This window comes from Hyperolius riggenbachi, chromosome 9 (genome assembly GCF_040937935.1).
Source record: "Hyperolius riggenbachi isolate aHypRig1 chromosome 9, aHypRig1.pri, whole genome shotgun sequence".
In the NCBI taxonomy this organism is placed as follows: Eukaryota; Metazoa; Chordata; class Amphibia; order Anura; family Hyperoliidae; genus Hyperolius; species Hyperolius riggenbachi.
Window position 1 is genome coordinate 63947531 of NC_090654.1, and position 12880 is coordinate 63960410.

A 12880-nucleotide genomic window follows, 5' to 3' on the forward strand; every position below is an offset into this window, starting at 1 on the left:
ACTCTGTCACCCCCTACCAGCATTACTCTATCCTCCAATCATACTCTGTCACCCCCTGCCAGCATTACTCTATCCTCCAATCATACTCTGTCACCCCCTACCAGCATTACTTTATCCTCCAATCATACTCTGTCACCCTCTGCCAGCATTACTTTATCCTCCAATCATTCTCTGTCACCCCCTGCCAGCATTACTCTCTCCTCCAATCATACTCTGTCACCCCCTGCCAGCATTACTTTATCCTCCAATCATACTCTGCCACCCCCTGCCAGCATTACTTTATCCTCCAATAATACTCTGTCAACCTCTGCCAGCATTACTCTCTCCTCCAATCATACTCTGTCACCCCCTGCCAGCATTACTCTCTCCTCCAATCATACTCTGTCACCCCCTGCCCGCATTACTTTATCCTCCAATCATACTCTGTCACCCCCTGCCAGCATTACTTTATCCTCCAATCATACTCTGCCACCCCCTGCCAGCATTACTTTATCCTCCAATAATACTCTGTCAACCTCTGCCAGCATTACTCTATCCTCCAATCATACTCTGTCACCCCCTGCCAGCAATACTTTATCCTCCAATCATACTCTGTCACCCCCTGCCAGCATTACTCTATCCTCCAATAATACTCTGTCACCCCCTGCCAGCATTACTCTATCCTCCAATCATACTCTGTCACCCCCTGCCAGGATTACTCTATCCTCCAATCATACTCTGTCACCCCCTGCCAGCATTACTTTATCCTCCAATCATACTCTGTCACCCCCTGCCAGCATTACGTTATCCTCCAATCATACTCTGCCACCCCCTGCCAGCAATACTTTATCCTCCAATCATACTCTGTCACCCCCTGCCAGCATTACTTTATCCTCCAATCATACTCTGTCACCCCCTGCCAGCATTACTTTATCCTCCAATCATACTCTGTCACCCATGTCAGCATTACTCTATCCTCCAATCATATTCCAGCCCCCACTGCCAGCATTATTTTACCCATCCAATCATATTCCAGCCCCCACTGCCAACATTACTTTATCCTCCAATCATATCCCCCCACCGGCATTACTTCATCCTCCAACCATATTGCATCCCCCACTGCCAGCATTATTTTATATTCCAATAATTTTCCAGCACACCTGCTATAGCTATTTTATCCTCCAATCATATTCCAGCGCCTCTGCCACTGTTACTCCATCTTCCAATCATATTCCGTTTTCAATATTTTTTATTGGAATTTGCAAAAAATTTTTTAAACAATACGTCAAAGACATATTAATACAAATGATAAAGTAAATTACTTTTTACATTACAGCAAGTTATTGAATAATAGTACTGTTAATTTGTAAACATGTACATTTACATTCAGGAGTATACATATAACAACTTATCAGGCAGTACAGTAAATTATAAAACTTCTCTATATAAATCAAATTACTGATCATCCCTTTTAAGATAATTGCTAGAATTTCGTCTGTGTGTTACTGCATATAATATATTAATTAACAACATATCTAAATTTCTAAACTTATAGCATTAAATGAATCAAGCTACATTGTTTGCATAAGCTTTCCAATCATATTCCAACACCACCTGCCAGTGGCAATATGGCTGCACCACCTGCCAATGCTGCTTCATCCCAGTGAATGATGACACTGCAGAAGCTACCTACTTCTCTCCGAGTCCTCCTTCACAGTGGTGCATTGCAGTGCCACATAACGGCCGCTTGAAATGCGCCACCTCTAGTGATGCTCACTGTGCGGCGGGTACGTTGGGGTGCAACAGCATGCGATATGGTAACGCACTGTTTGCAGTCTGTGCATTACTGCACAATGCGTACGGTAAGCATTACAGTGAAGCATTTCATTGACTGTATGCGACGCAACGCGGCCATAAGGTGCAGTATAACTTTGTTGCGTTGCGTTCCGGTTATACAGGGAACACAACATCTCACCGGGAACATGGCCTTGATGTGTAGCATAATGGAAGAATCCTACACTTGCCATGGTGCAGGAACTTACCGTTCAGCCAGCGGGAGTCATGCTGCTCGGTGCGCAGAGGTGGGCGGCGTCCCAGGCTGCGGAATATGGTGAAGTCTCTTCCCATGAGGTCTGTGGCGACCCCAGCGTATAATTCATCACCTGGGAACATGAAACAGGTTGAGAAAAAATGTTATATCAAGTGTGAGGACAGCTGCAAAATCAGATTTTCTGCATGCGGGCGGTATGGTGGCGTAGTGATTAACAATCTCACTTTGCAGTGCTGGGTCCCCGGTTCGAATCCCAGCCAGGGCTGCATAGAGTTTGTATATATCCTCCCGGGTTTGCGTGGGTTTCCTACCACATCCCAAAAGCATACAGATAAGTTAATTGGCTTCCCCCTAAATTGGCCCTAGACTATGATACATACACTACATGATACATACATAGACATGTGACTATGGTAGGGATTAGATAGTGAGCCCCTCTGAGGGACAGTTAAGGTGCCCATACACTCGTCAGATTGGCAGCAGATAGATAAGAAATGCATCTGATGATCTATCTGATGCGTTTTTAGAACATTTTTTTACCAGGATAGAATTCCAATAGATTTCAGTTTGAAATCTATTGAAATTCGATCTGATGGCATTTTTTTGCCATCAGATTTCCATTAAGGCCAATGCAAACTGATAAGCAATCTCATCAGATCGACCTAAATTTTCCACCCTGCCAGTTCGATGGAAATCCATCGAAATCGGCCATCGATCGCTCGATTGGCCAACCGATTTGCAATCGATCAATCGATCGATCAGGATCGATCGGTCGGCCAGAAAATCGGCTGAGTGTATGGGCCCCTTTAGTGACAAGACAATATACTCTGTACAATGCTGCGAAAGATGCCAGTGCTAGATAAATACTAAATAATAATAATGATAGTAATGTGATTGGATGATTCCAGTCTCCTGGAATAAATCCCACCCAGAGATGTACAGGTGTGTAGGGATGGTCAATGAGAAATACATTTTACAGGCTTATGAACATTTTGTATGCAAATTTATGCAGCTTGAAAATGGACCAATCGAATTTTACCTCAGCAGGATTTGATTGGTTCATTTTCAAGCTGCATAAATTTGCATAATACTGCATTAGCTAGAAAATAATTGCATCTCATTGACCATTCCTAATAGTGTGGGAAGTAGTGAATCAGAAATGAGGCCCAAGGCAAAGTAGTAGCTTCGGTCAACTTATGATAGGCTTTCTGGTAAACGGAGGTGAGAGTGGGGTCAAGGAAGCTGGCCCCCTTGATACCCACTAGGCTCCAGGCACCTGCCTACGTTGTTTTGTGGATGATCCTGCTCTGTTGTGAATCACTTGTGTGTGCTCAGATCTGTGCTTAGTAGGGCCTATTTCCACTAGTATACTGCATATGAGAATTCAATGCTCGTGTGTTTTTAATGCAAATTTTCGCATTCGATTTTTAATCTCCATAGCAACATGATACCACTGTGACTACACAGGGAACAGGAAAAAGCATGTTAGATGGGAGAACGGATGCAAAAATTCACATTGAAACTTTGCACACGGGACCATTTATTTCCATTAATCGAGATTCACATCCGAAAACAGTGGTGCAGAAATGTGCAGCATGCAGTCCTTGGGCTTGATTCACTAAGACAAATAGCACGCCTTATCAAAGTTAACACGCCTTATCAGAGTAGCATAACGAGCGATACGAACCCGCAGGGGCTCAGGGCAGGACGAGTGCCATTGCCAATTAGCAGGCATAAGTTCGTAGCGCTCGCTATGCTACTCTGATAAGGCGTGTTCACTTTGATAAGGCATGCTATTTGTCTTAGTGAATCAAGCCCCATATGTTTTCTGCATTTGGAAAATGCATTCAATAGAAACAACTCCATTGAACTGCACTGGTTTCAGTGTCAATGCGAAAACTTGCACTGCGATTTTTGCACTCAGTAGAAATGGGCCCTTATATTGATATTCTACAGGTGTTAGAGAAGCGTCTGCTCACCGACAAGCACTGCGGCCGCAGTATGTTTGGGGTCATACGGACAGCGGCCTTTCCCATCCTCCAGCCGCTGCGTCTCCAGCTTAAATACAGATTCCTGCAACAACATAACACAATTACACAAAGTCCTGCACACAGTACAACCGATCATAGAATGAGACTGATTCACTAAGCCAAAGAACGACAAGGGTTCCCAGTCACATGGCGGCTCAGCAGTTTTGCAATCATTCCAGAATATTACAGAAGGTGGAGAAGTGAACACAAATGAGCAGGAGATGAACACGCCAAGTATGTGTTTTTAAATTATTTTTATCCCTGTGTAAATACAGTACATAAGGGCTCAGAAAGTAACCTATCTTATCTATTCAGCTAGGCGAGGGCAGCAATTTGGAGCCACTCCCAGGGCTGCTGCTTACATTGAGGCAAAGGGGGCAATTGCCTCAAAGCCCCGACCACACCAAGGGCCCCTGTGTCGCTGGACCTCCCAGGTGGTCTACCTCTGACTGCTCCCGTGGCCCGGCATCTTCCGTAGCTGAGCTGCCTTGTAATAATTCACCTGTTTTGTTGGCTGCTCTGTTACGATCTCCGTCTTCAGTAATGCTGCCTGTGTCCTCTGTATGCCTGGCCCATGTTATGTACAAATAGCATGTGCCTGACGAAGAAGACACAGGCAACGGAGATCGCAACGGAGATCGCAACGGAGCCGCTGCCAGGACAGGTGAGTTATTACAAGGCAGCCCAGGCTCAGCTATGGAACATGCGGGCCGGAGGCCACAGGAGCAGTCAGCGGATGACCACCTGGGAGGGGGGAATCCCAAAGATACTTTGCCCTGGGCCCCTGCGTGGCTTTCAACAGCCTTGCCCAAACCATTTCATTGTGCCCACCTCCCTTTTTGGGGGGCACATAGGTAAGAAAGAAGGAGCCCCGTGTCTTTCAACACTGGCACAAGCAGGCTGAGCAAGAAAGCCTTTTTTCCAGTTTTTTTTTTTTTTTTAGATAATTGTTATTATGCATTGTACAGTACAACATGCACTGTTCTAAAACACAAAAAGAAAATAGTGACTGCGGGGGTTAAAAATAGAGATTACGAAACTGCACAATAAGCAATATATATATAAAAAAAAAGATTTATACATACCTGGGGCTTCCTCCAGCCCCATCTGCTCGGATCGCTCCCACGCCACCATCCTCCGCTGTCTGCAGCTTCGGGAACCGGGTCCCGTCACTGCCGTCAGTTGGCTCCAGTCTACGCACGAGAAGTGCGCCCTCTACGTATCTCTCCAGCGGCTGGGGCTGGAGGAAGCCCCAGGTCTGTATAAATATTTTTTTATATTATTGCTCTAGTATACTTTAAACAATGCATATTGCCTGGCTGTCCTGCTGATCAACTGCCTCTAATACTTTTAGTCATAGACTCTGCACAAGCATGCGGATCAGATGTTTCTTACTAAAATCTGGCAAGATTAGCTGCATGCTTGTTTCAGGGGTGTAATTCAGACAAATATCAGCAGGACAGCCAGGCAACTGGTATTGTTTAAAAGTAAATAAATATGGCAGCCTCCATATACCTCTCGCTTCAGGTGTTCTTCAGGCCAGTTTCACACTGAATATTGGCGGTAACAATGCAACACCAAAAACAGGCCTTCGGGGATTCCTGCATTAGTACGCGGTAATCCCCATCTGGCAGCAGGCCAAGCAGGAAGTGACGCTCACTTCCTGTTACCGAATCAATGACGTGTGCGAAAGCTTATTGCTAAAATGCACTTCTGTAGATGCGTGACGCGTAAAACTGCAGCAGTCAGTTTAAAAACACGCCAGTCGCCATAGACTTGCAGGAGTTCCGGTCCACCGCATGGTAAACTAGGTATACGCTTACATTAGGGTACTTCCAGCGCAGCACACCACAGGCAATGTGAACTGCATAAACAGTTACTTCCATACAATAACAAGTGTACATTAATGTGTTACACCACACGGCCTGAGGCACACTAGGAATCACTGCAGCACTTTTAAAGCACACAAGCACTCTGTGCAGCAATACCTAGCCGGTTTGCGTTTGCAGGTGCAAGGTCGAGGCGATCTGTACCTTTTTGTACCTGTTGATAAAGTTAGGTATACTTACCGGGTGTCCCAATGTCCGTCTTCCGTCCATAGCTCCGCCCTCTAGCGTAAGGGGTCATAGGTTCTTCTCTAGGTCAAACAAGTGCCTTTTGCTAGGGGGCGGGGCGACAGGCAGAAGCCGGACATCAGAACACTCGTTAAGTATAACTAATTTTATTTAAAAAAAACAAAAAACGTTTGTCCCCAAATTGCTGCAAAATTGCTTTGAAAAGCGAGTTTGCAGTGCTTAAATACTTTGCTTTGAGCATAAATGCACCCAAACTGCTGCATGGCCTGCAATTGTGATTTTCCTAATTGCAATCGCACTAATGAGTTCAACCCCATTAGAATACATTGGCAAATCGCTGGCAATTTTGACACAAATGCTGCCAAAATCGCTTGAGTGTGCCCCAGCCCTACCACTGCTTTGTGAATCAACAGTGCATCACAGTGTCCTGTATAATACATCACACAGTGTCCCGGAGGAAGGTAAAATACATCACCTCATATTCTACAATCATGTGACAATATATCACACAGTGTGCAGCAAACATGGAACACAATGGGCCTGGTCTGCTATTCATAAAACTGGCCATGCTGTTGGCCTGATTATAACACAGTCTCAGCAGTTAAGGTGCCCATAAATGGTACCATTTTTAGCGTCGATCATATTTTCAATAAGATCATTCAGATTAAAAGAAAAGATCATATTTTAGTTGATCCACGACACTAAAGAATCCAACCTGCAATCACATCTAAACCAGTTATGGCTCACAACTACCAGTGGCCTGCCAAGCGGAACCATCATTTCTTTTAAGTGATACTGAAGCCAGAAAAAAAGTCACATACTAACCTATGGAGAGGGAAGGCTCTGGACCCCCTCGTTTCAGCACTGTCACTGCTGTTGCACATATTCGACCAACTGGGATACTTGGAAGCGTTTGCAACCCCGAGTGCGTCCGAAGATGAACAGCTTTGTACTGCACATGCAGAAAAGCATTGAGCCGCCCGTCTGCAGAAACACTTGGGGACGTGAGCGCTTCTGATGGCTCACATAGGTGACAGATTCAAACGGGGACAGCCCTGGAAGCAGGACATCGTGAGAGGACCAGGAAGGGTTTTTACACTACAGATTTGTTTTAGGCTCCTTTTATACTTACCTTGCAAGTTTGCGTTGCGTCACCCTGTTTTTTTACGCAGGGCAAATTGGGGCACTGGGGCCTAGCACACTTACCGCATCAGGTTGCGCCAGAGTTTCTCAATTGGCCACTGAGCCGCCACAAAGTCAACAGTGCCTTACCGTCAAACCTCCACGCCGACGCAGTGAAAGTAATAAAAGTCAATGAGCAACGCTGAATATTTAAATACGTTGGCGGTGATGGAACGGCGTGCATGTTCGGAACGGCATGATTGCGATGGGGAAACCCGGGAATCTCAGTGATGGACTACATATCCAGCAGGGACCATGTCACTGCGCGAGGGGCGGCGAAGGGGCAACGTTATGCATATGACCCTGTTGGCGCACTCTGCCGCAGGGTCATATGAGTGAATTTGTTTGCGTTGCGATGGGCACAACGCAATAGCCAGGTGTAAGACCGGCCTTAAAGTGTACCAGAAATGATTTATAATAAAAGTTTTATACATACCTGGGGCTTCCTCCAGCCCCATGCGCATGGATTGCTCCCACGCCGCCGTCCTCAGTCTTCTTTATCGCCGGTACCGGGTCCCGTAACTTCGGCAAGTCTGCGCAAGAGAAGTGCGCCCTCTACGTATCTCTCCGGCAGTCGAGGATTCATGGGAGTGATCCGTGTGCATGGGGTTGGAGGAAGCCCCAGGTATGTATAAAACCTTTATTATCGTCTCTGGTTTCCTTTAAGGAAACGATCAATAATGCGTTTGATCAGGATTGAGGCCAACAGCTTCTGTTTTCATAAAATACGATCTGAATAAATTGCCTGACAATACGATAAAAATTGTACCATTAGTGTTTAAAGAGTACCTTTAATGTTTAATAAATGCAGGTCAGGCTTCTTGGATGACTCCAGTGAGCCGTATCACAGAATAAACTTAGCAGACCAAACCCAGAGTGACACAAGGTGACACGGGGCGACACAAGTTCAGTGCCTGGAGTGATCAGCCTTGCAACAATCGGCACTAATGAGAACATTGTCTCCCGGCTATGATGACAGGGCTCCCCCTGTTGGTTACCTCGGTGCGCTGCCCCACGTGCAGGTAGCCACAGGTGGGGTGGAAGGATCCAGTGCCGCAGGTGAACAGGTGAGTGCGGTTGTAGAGCTGCAGGATCTTCACATAATTCATACATTCTAACTGCGGGGAGAAATACTTCTGTCAGTAACAATGTCACAACTTGCACAATATGACAATTTGTCTGTCTCGTCCCAGCAGGTCCCCCTCCCCCTTCTCTCTATTCCACCAGACAGAAGGAGGGGGAGACCCATGTCCCAGCTGGAATTCACTAAAAGCCCGGCACCCCCCACCTCCCCTGAACTTCCAGCTCAGCAGATAAGAAGTATGGATCCCAGCAGTACCAGATATTGTCTATGAGTGAAAACGTTACAGCCCCCCTTCCCCCCCAATAGCAGGAGTTTACCTCTGCCTTAAAGGGGCACTATGGTGAAAAATTGTAAAATATGTGCAAACATAGACAAATAAAAAATACGTTTTTTTCCAGAGTAAAATGAGCCATATATTACTTTACTCCCATGTTGCTGTCACTTACAGTAGGTAGTAGAAATCTGACAGAAGTCACTGGCGTAACAATAGGGGATGTGACCCCTGCCGTCGCGGGGGGGGGGGCCCGCTCTGGGACTTTTTTGGGGCATGAGGGGTCGCAGCATAAGAGGAGAGCTGTGGCCGCAGATCGGTGGGGAGGGGGGAAAATTCCCCCCCCCCTCCCTCACCTCGGGCTCTCCTCTTAGCGCTCCCCCTCCTGCAATCATTGGTGGTGTTCGTGGCAGCCGCGGCGGCAGGCAAGCTGAGCACATACCTCCTTCTGGCCGGTCTTTCCGATCACTAAGTGCTTTATGGAACTTCCGGTGTAAACAGGAAGTTCTATGAAGCACTTAGTGATCGGAGACCTCCGGCCAGAAGGAGGTATGTGCTCAGCTTGCCTGCCGCCGTGGCTGCCACGAACACCACCAATGATTGCAGGAGGGGGAGCGCTGAGAGGAGTGCCCGAGGTGAGGGAGGGGGGGGGGATATTCCCCCCTCCCCACCGATCTGCGGCCACAGCTCTCCTCTTATGCTGCGACCCCTCCTGCCCCCAAGAAGTCCCTGAGCGGGCCCTGGGGGGGAATTTTTTTTGCAGGGGGGCCCGGGGCTTTCTAGGTATGCCCCTGACAGAAGTGACAGGTTTTAGACAAGTCCATCTCTTCATAGGAGATTCTCAGCAAGACTTTTATTCTTTATAAAGATATTCCCTAAAAAAAGATGTAAACAATGATGCTGGCCAGCTTCCCTGCTTGCTACACAGTTTTCTGGCAGTTGGACAGACCAACTGCCATTCACTAGGTGCTTTTGAAAATAAACATATCCCTAAAAATTCCCTATGAAGAGATGGACTAGTCCAAAACCTGTCACTTCTGTCAGATTTCTACTACCTACTGTAAGTGACAGCAACATAGGAGAAAAGTAATTTATGGCTCATTTTCCTCTGGAAAAAAATGTACTTCTTATTTGTATGTTTGCACATATTTTAAATGTAAAACATGTTCACCATAGTGCCCCTTTAAACAGGAACTGTAGTCAAAACATAATGAATACAGCTGCTTGTTTGTTTGTTTTTATTTGTTTTGTTTTAACAATAATTATGAATAAATTATTTAGTCAGTGTTTGTCCATTGTAAAATTTTTCCTCTCCCTGATTTACATTCAGGGATTTATCACAGGCAGCAACACCTATAGTTAGTTCTAAAGCCAGTAGAAAATATAGCTGGTCTGCCAGAATGCTCTGGGGGAGGGGAGTATTCCGCATAATAAACAGCCTAGGCTAAGCCTCAGTGGGAGGGCGGGGCTACATTATTATTATTATTGATTTATAAAGCGCCAACATATTCTAGGGCGCTGTGCAAAGTAAACAACCAACATGTGGAACATAATAATACAGACAAATATACAAAATACAGAATCGATACAAAATAAACAATTGGTAATTACAGTGACAAGAGTAACATCATGGCTACATACCAATAGACAGCAATATATAGCTATAGGAACTGATACTTAAAGAGGAACTCCAGTGAAAATAGTGTAATAAAAAAAGTGCTTCATTTTTACAATAATTCTGTATAAATGATTTAGTCAGTGTTTGCCCATTGTAAAATATTTCCTCTCCCTGATTTACATTCTGACATTTATCACATGGTGACATTTTTACTGTGGGCAGGTTATGTAGCTGCTCCTAGCTGTTTTGGCCGTTGGAGACAGCTGTAAACAGCTATTTCCTGTCTGTGAACCTTGTTACATTGTGGCAAACTGTCAAAAGTACCGCAGTCCTCAGAGCTTCTTGTGGGAGGGGTTTCACCACAATATCAGTCATACAGCACCCCCTGATGGTCTGTTTGTTAAAAGCAAAAGATTTCTCATGTAAAAGGGGGTATCAGCTACTGATTGGGATAAAGTAAAATTCTTGGTTGGAGTTTCTCTTTAAACCACGATATTTGGTGGTTGCTTTGGTTGGTTGGCTTCCTGAATAATTCACTGAATTCTATTATACATCATTACAGTTCCTCTATAAACAGTCTCTCCTCCCAGAACTGCTGCATCAGCGTTTGGTGGAGGCTGAAGAAACCCCCTAGAGCAGTGATGGCTAACTTTGGCACTCCAGCTGTGGTGGAACTTCAAGTCCCATGAGGCATTGCAATACTCTGACAGCTCTAAGCATAACTCGGGGAGGCAGAGCAGGGCCGGGCCGAGGCAGAGGCGAGAGAGACTCCAGCCTCAGGGCGCAGTTTAGGAGGGGGCGCACAACTCACTCATCTATCATTCCCCTATTGTGTTTGAAGTAAATAGAAATAAGAAAAGGGGATACAGGGCAGTGAATGCAAGCCAGATAACTAGAGATTAAGGTGTTGGAGGGTTTGGGGGCCCTGGGGCACCTCTTACTATAATAGCAATCAGTGTGTTGCGGCTGGGGTGGGAGAGATGGAGGGGCACACTTTAGTGTCTCAGCCTTGGGTGCTGGAGGAGCTTGTCCCGGTTCTGAGGCAGAGGCATGATGGGATTTGTAGTTTTGTCACAGCTGGAGTGCCAAGGTAAGCCACCACTGCCCTAGAGGTCTCTAGGGGGCTACAGTGGTGAAAGGACTACACTAGTGAGCTCTCAGGTCTGCGGCGCCAACTAGGAACAGGCTCCTCCTCCACTGCTGTATTCGAGATCGACTGGTTGGCCAAGGTGCTGTATCAATTCTCCTTCAATCTGATAATATTATCCTATTGAAAGGTCGATCGGCCTGCAGAAGTGAGTATTGTATGGCACACTAAGACCCACACCAGCGATACTCTGTGAACACTACATTTATAAAGCGGTGTATAATTACAAGATAATGAGAAGTGTAGCCACAGGGTCCTGTGTTTTGCTGGCCCCACGCCTGGGTTACAAGAGGGGAAGCTGATAATGGGCTGTGTTGCTCAGTACAGGTGGTGGAATCCCCCACAGGCAGCCATGTGGGAGAGCTGCACTGTGTATATATGTGCGATAGCTGCAGATTCACCAAATTCCTCCACCGATAACAGACGCATTCAGCTAGCTCCCTCCTTCTCCAGCTAATCTCTACTCTCGCTCCAGGGTTTTACGATCCCCAGTAGGTTGTCCTATTACTGTTTAATTGGCTGTCTGCTGACGTGTTCCACAAGTTAAGTAACATGCGCTCTTTTGTAAGCTGTTAGCAATAAAGTTAAAAATCTTTGAAACAAAGTTTTACAGTCATATTCAGGGACACAGGAGTTGGCACAACATACATAGCCTGATTAGTGATCAGCTGCACCACCTGCAGTCTCGCCATATTTGCTCTGGCCAAGAAAAGTTTTCTGCATTTTAATTATTGTGCCGAGTGTTGAGAGCCAAACCCACTTCCAAGGACAGATCTCCCAACACCTGGTCTCAGGAATGGCTCGCACCCACCCAGCACGCCTTCATTCCTCCATCCGCACCTTTATTTAACTACTCTACAATTCATCCTGCTGGCACGTGACCTCTGAACCCAGCATAGTGGGAGTCATGCTAATAATGCAGAAAGCAAACATGGACTCAGCTGCAAAGCATGCTGGGAAGCTGAGATGTGAGAGGATGCAGAGGGCACTGCTGGCTGTGATACAGTGGCCTGGCACTGTTGGGAGGGTGACTGATGGGTGTGTCATTGTATGCGATACCCTTCGCTGGCGGCGTGTCACTGGCACCAGCATTGTTAATTAATAAACAAATTTACCAATTTAAAATGCTATTTGTCAAACAAAGTGCGGATGTCTGTAATATCTGTGCATGACCGATGAGGCGATTCCTCATTATTGCCACAACCACTAGCCAAATCCTTTCTGATCTGCACTAAAACGGGGCAGTAATGGGATGGATTCTGCAGCAGCCATTTTATATGGCTAGTGTTCATCTATGCGCCAATGTAAAGCTAACCATTACTGATGATAATAGATGCAGCTTGAAAATGGACCAATCATTTTAAACCTTCGTGGGACTTGATTGGTCCATTTTCAAGCTGCATATATTTGCATAATAATGTACATAATCCTACATGAACTTGGA

General features: G+C 45.9%; 1 protein-coding gene across 3 annotated transcripts in view; it reads right to left on the reverse strand.

Moving 5' to 3' along the window:
- The window catches only part of SEMA3B (semaphorin 3B), a 175267-nt gene that overhangs the window by 26689 nt on the left and 135698 nt on the right, over window positions 1-12880 (reverse strand). For all 3 annotated transcript variants that reach the window (XM_068252939.1, XM_068252940.1, XM_068252938.1), the window contains 3 exons: window positions 8315-8434; window positions 4009-4102; window positions 2022-2141 (listed from right to left, as the gene is read on the reverse strand). In XM_068252939.1, coding sequence (XP_068109040.1) covers window positions 2022-2141; window positions 4009-4102; window positions 8315-8434 — 334 coding nt within the window. The remainder of the gene's footprint in view (window positions 1-2021; window positions 2142-4008; window positions 4103-8314; window positions 8435-12880) is intronic.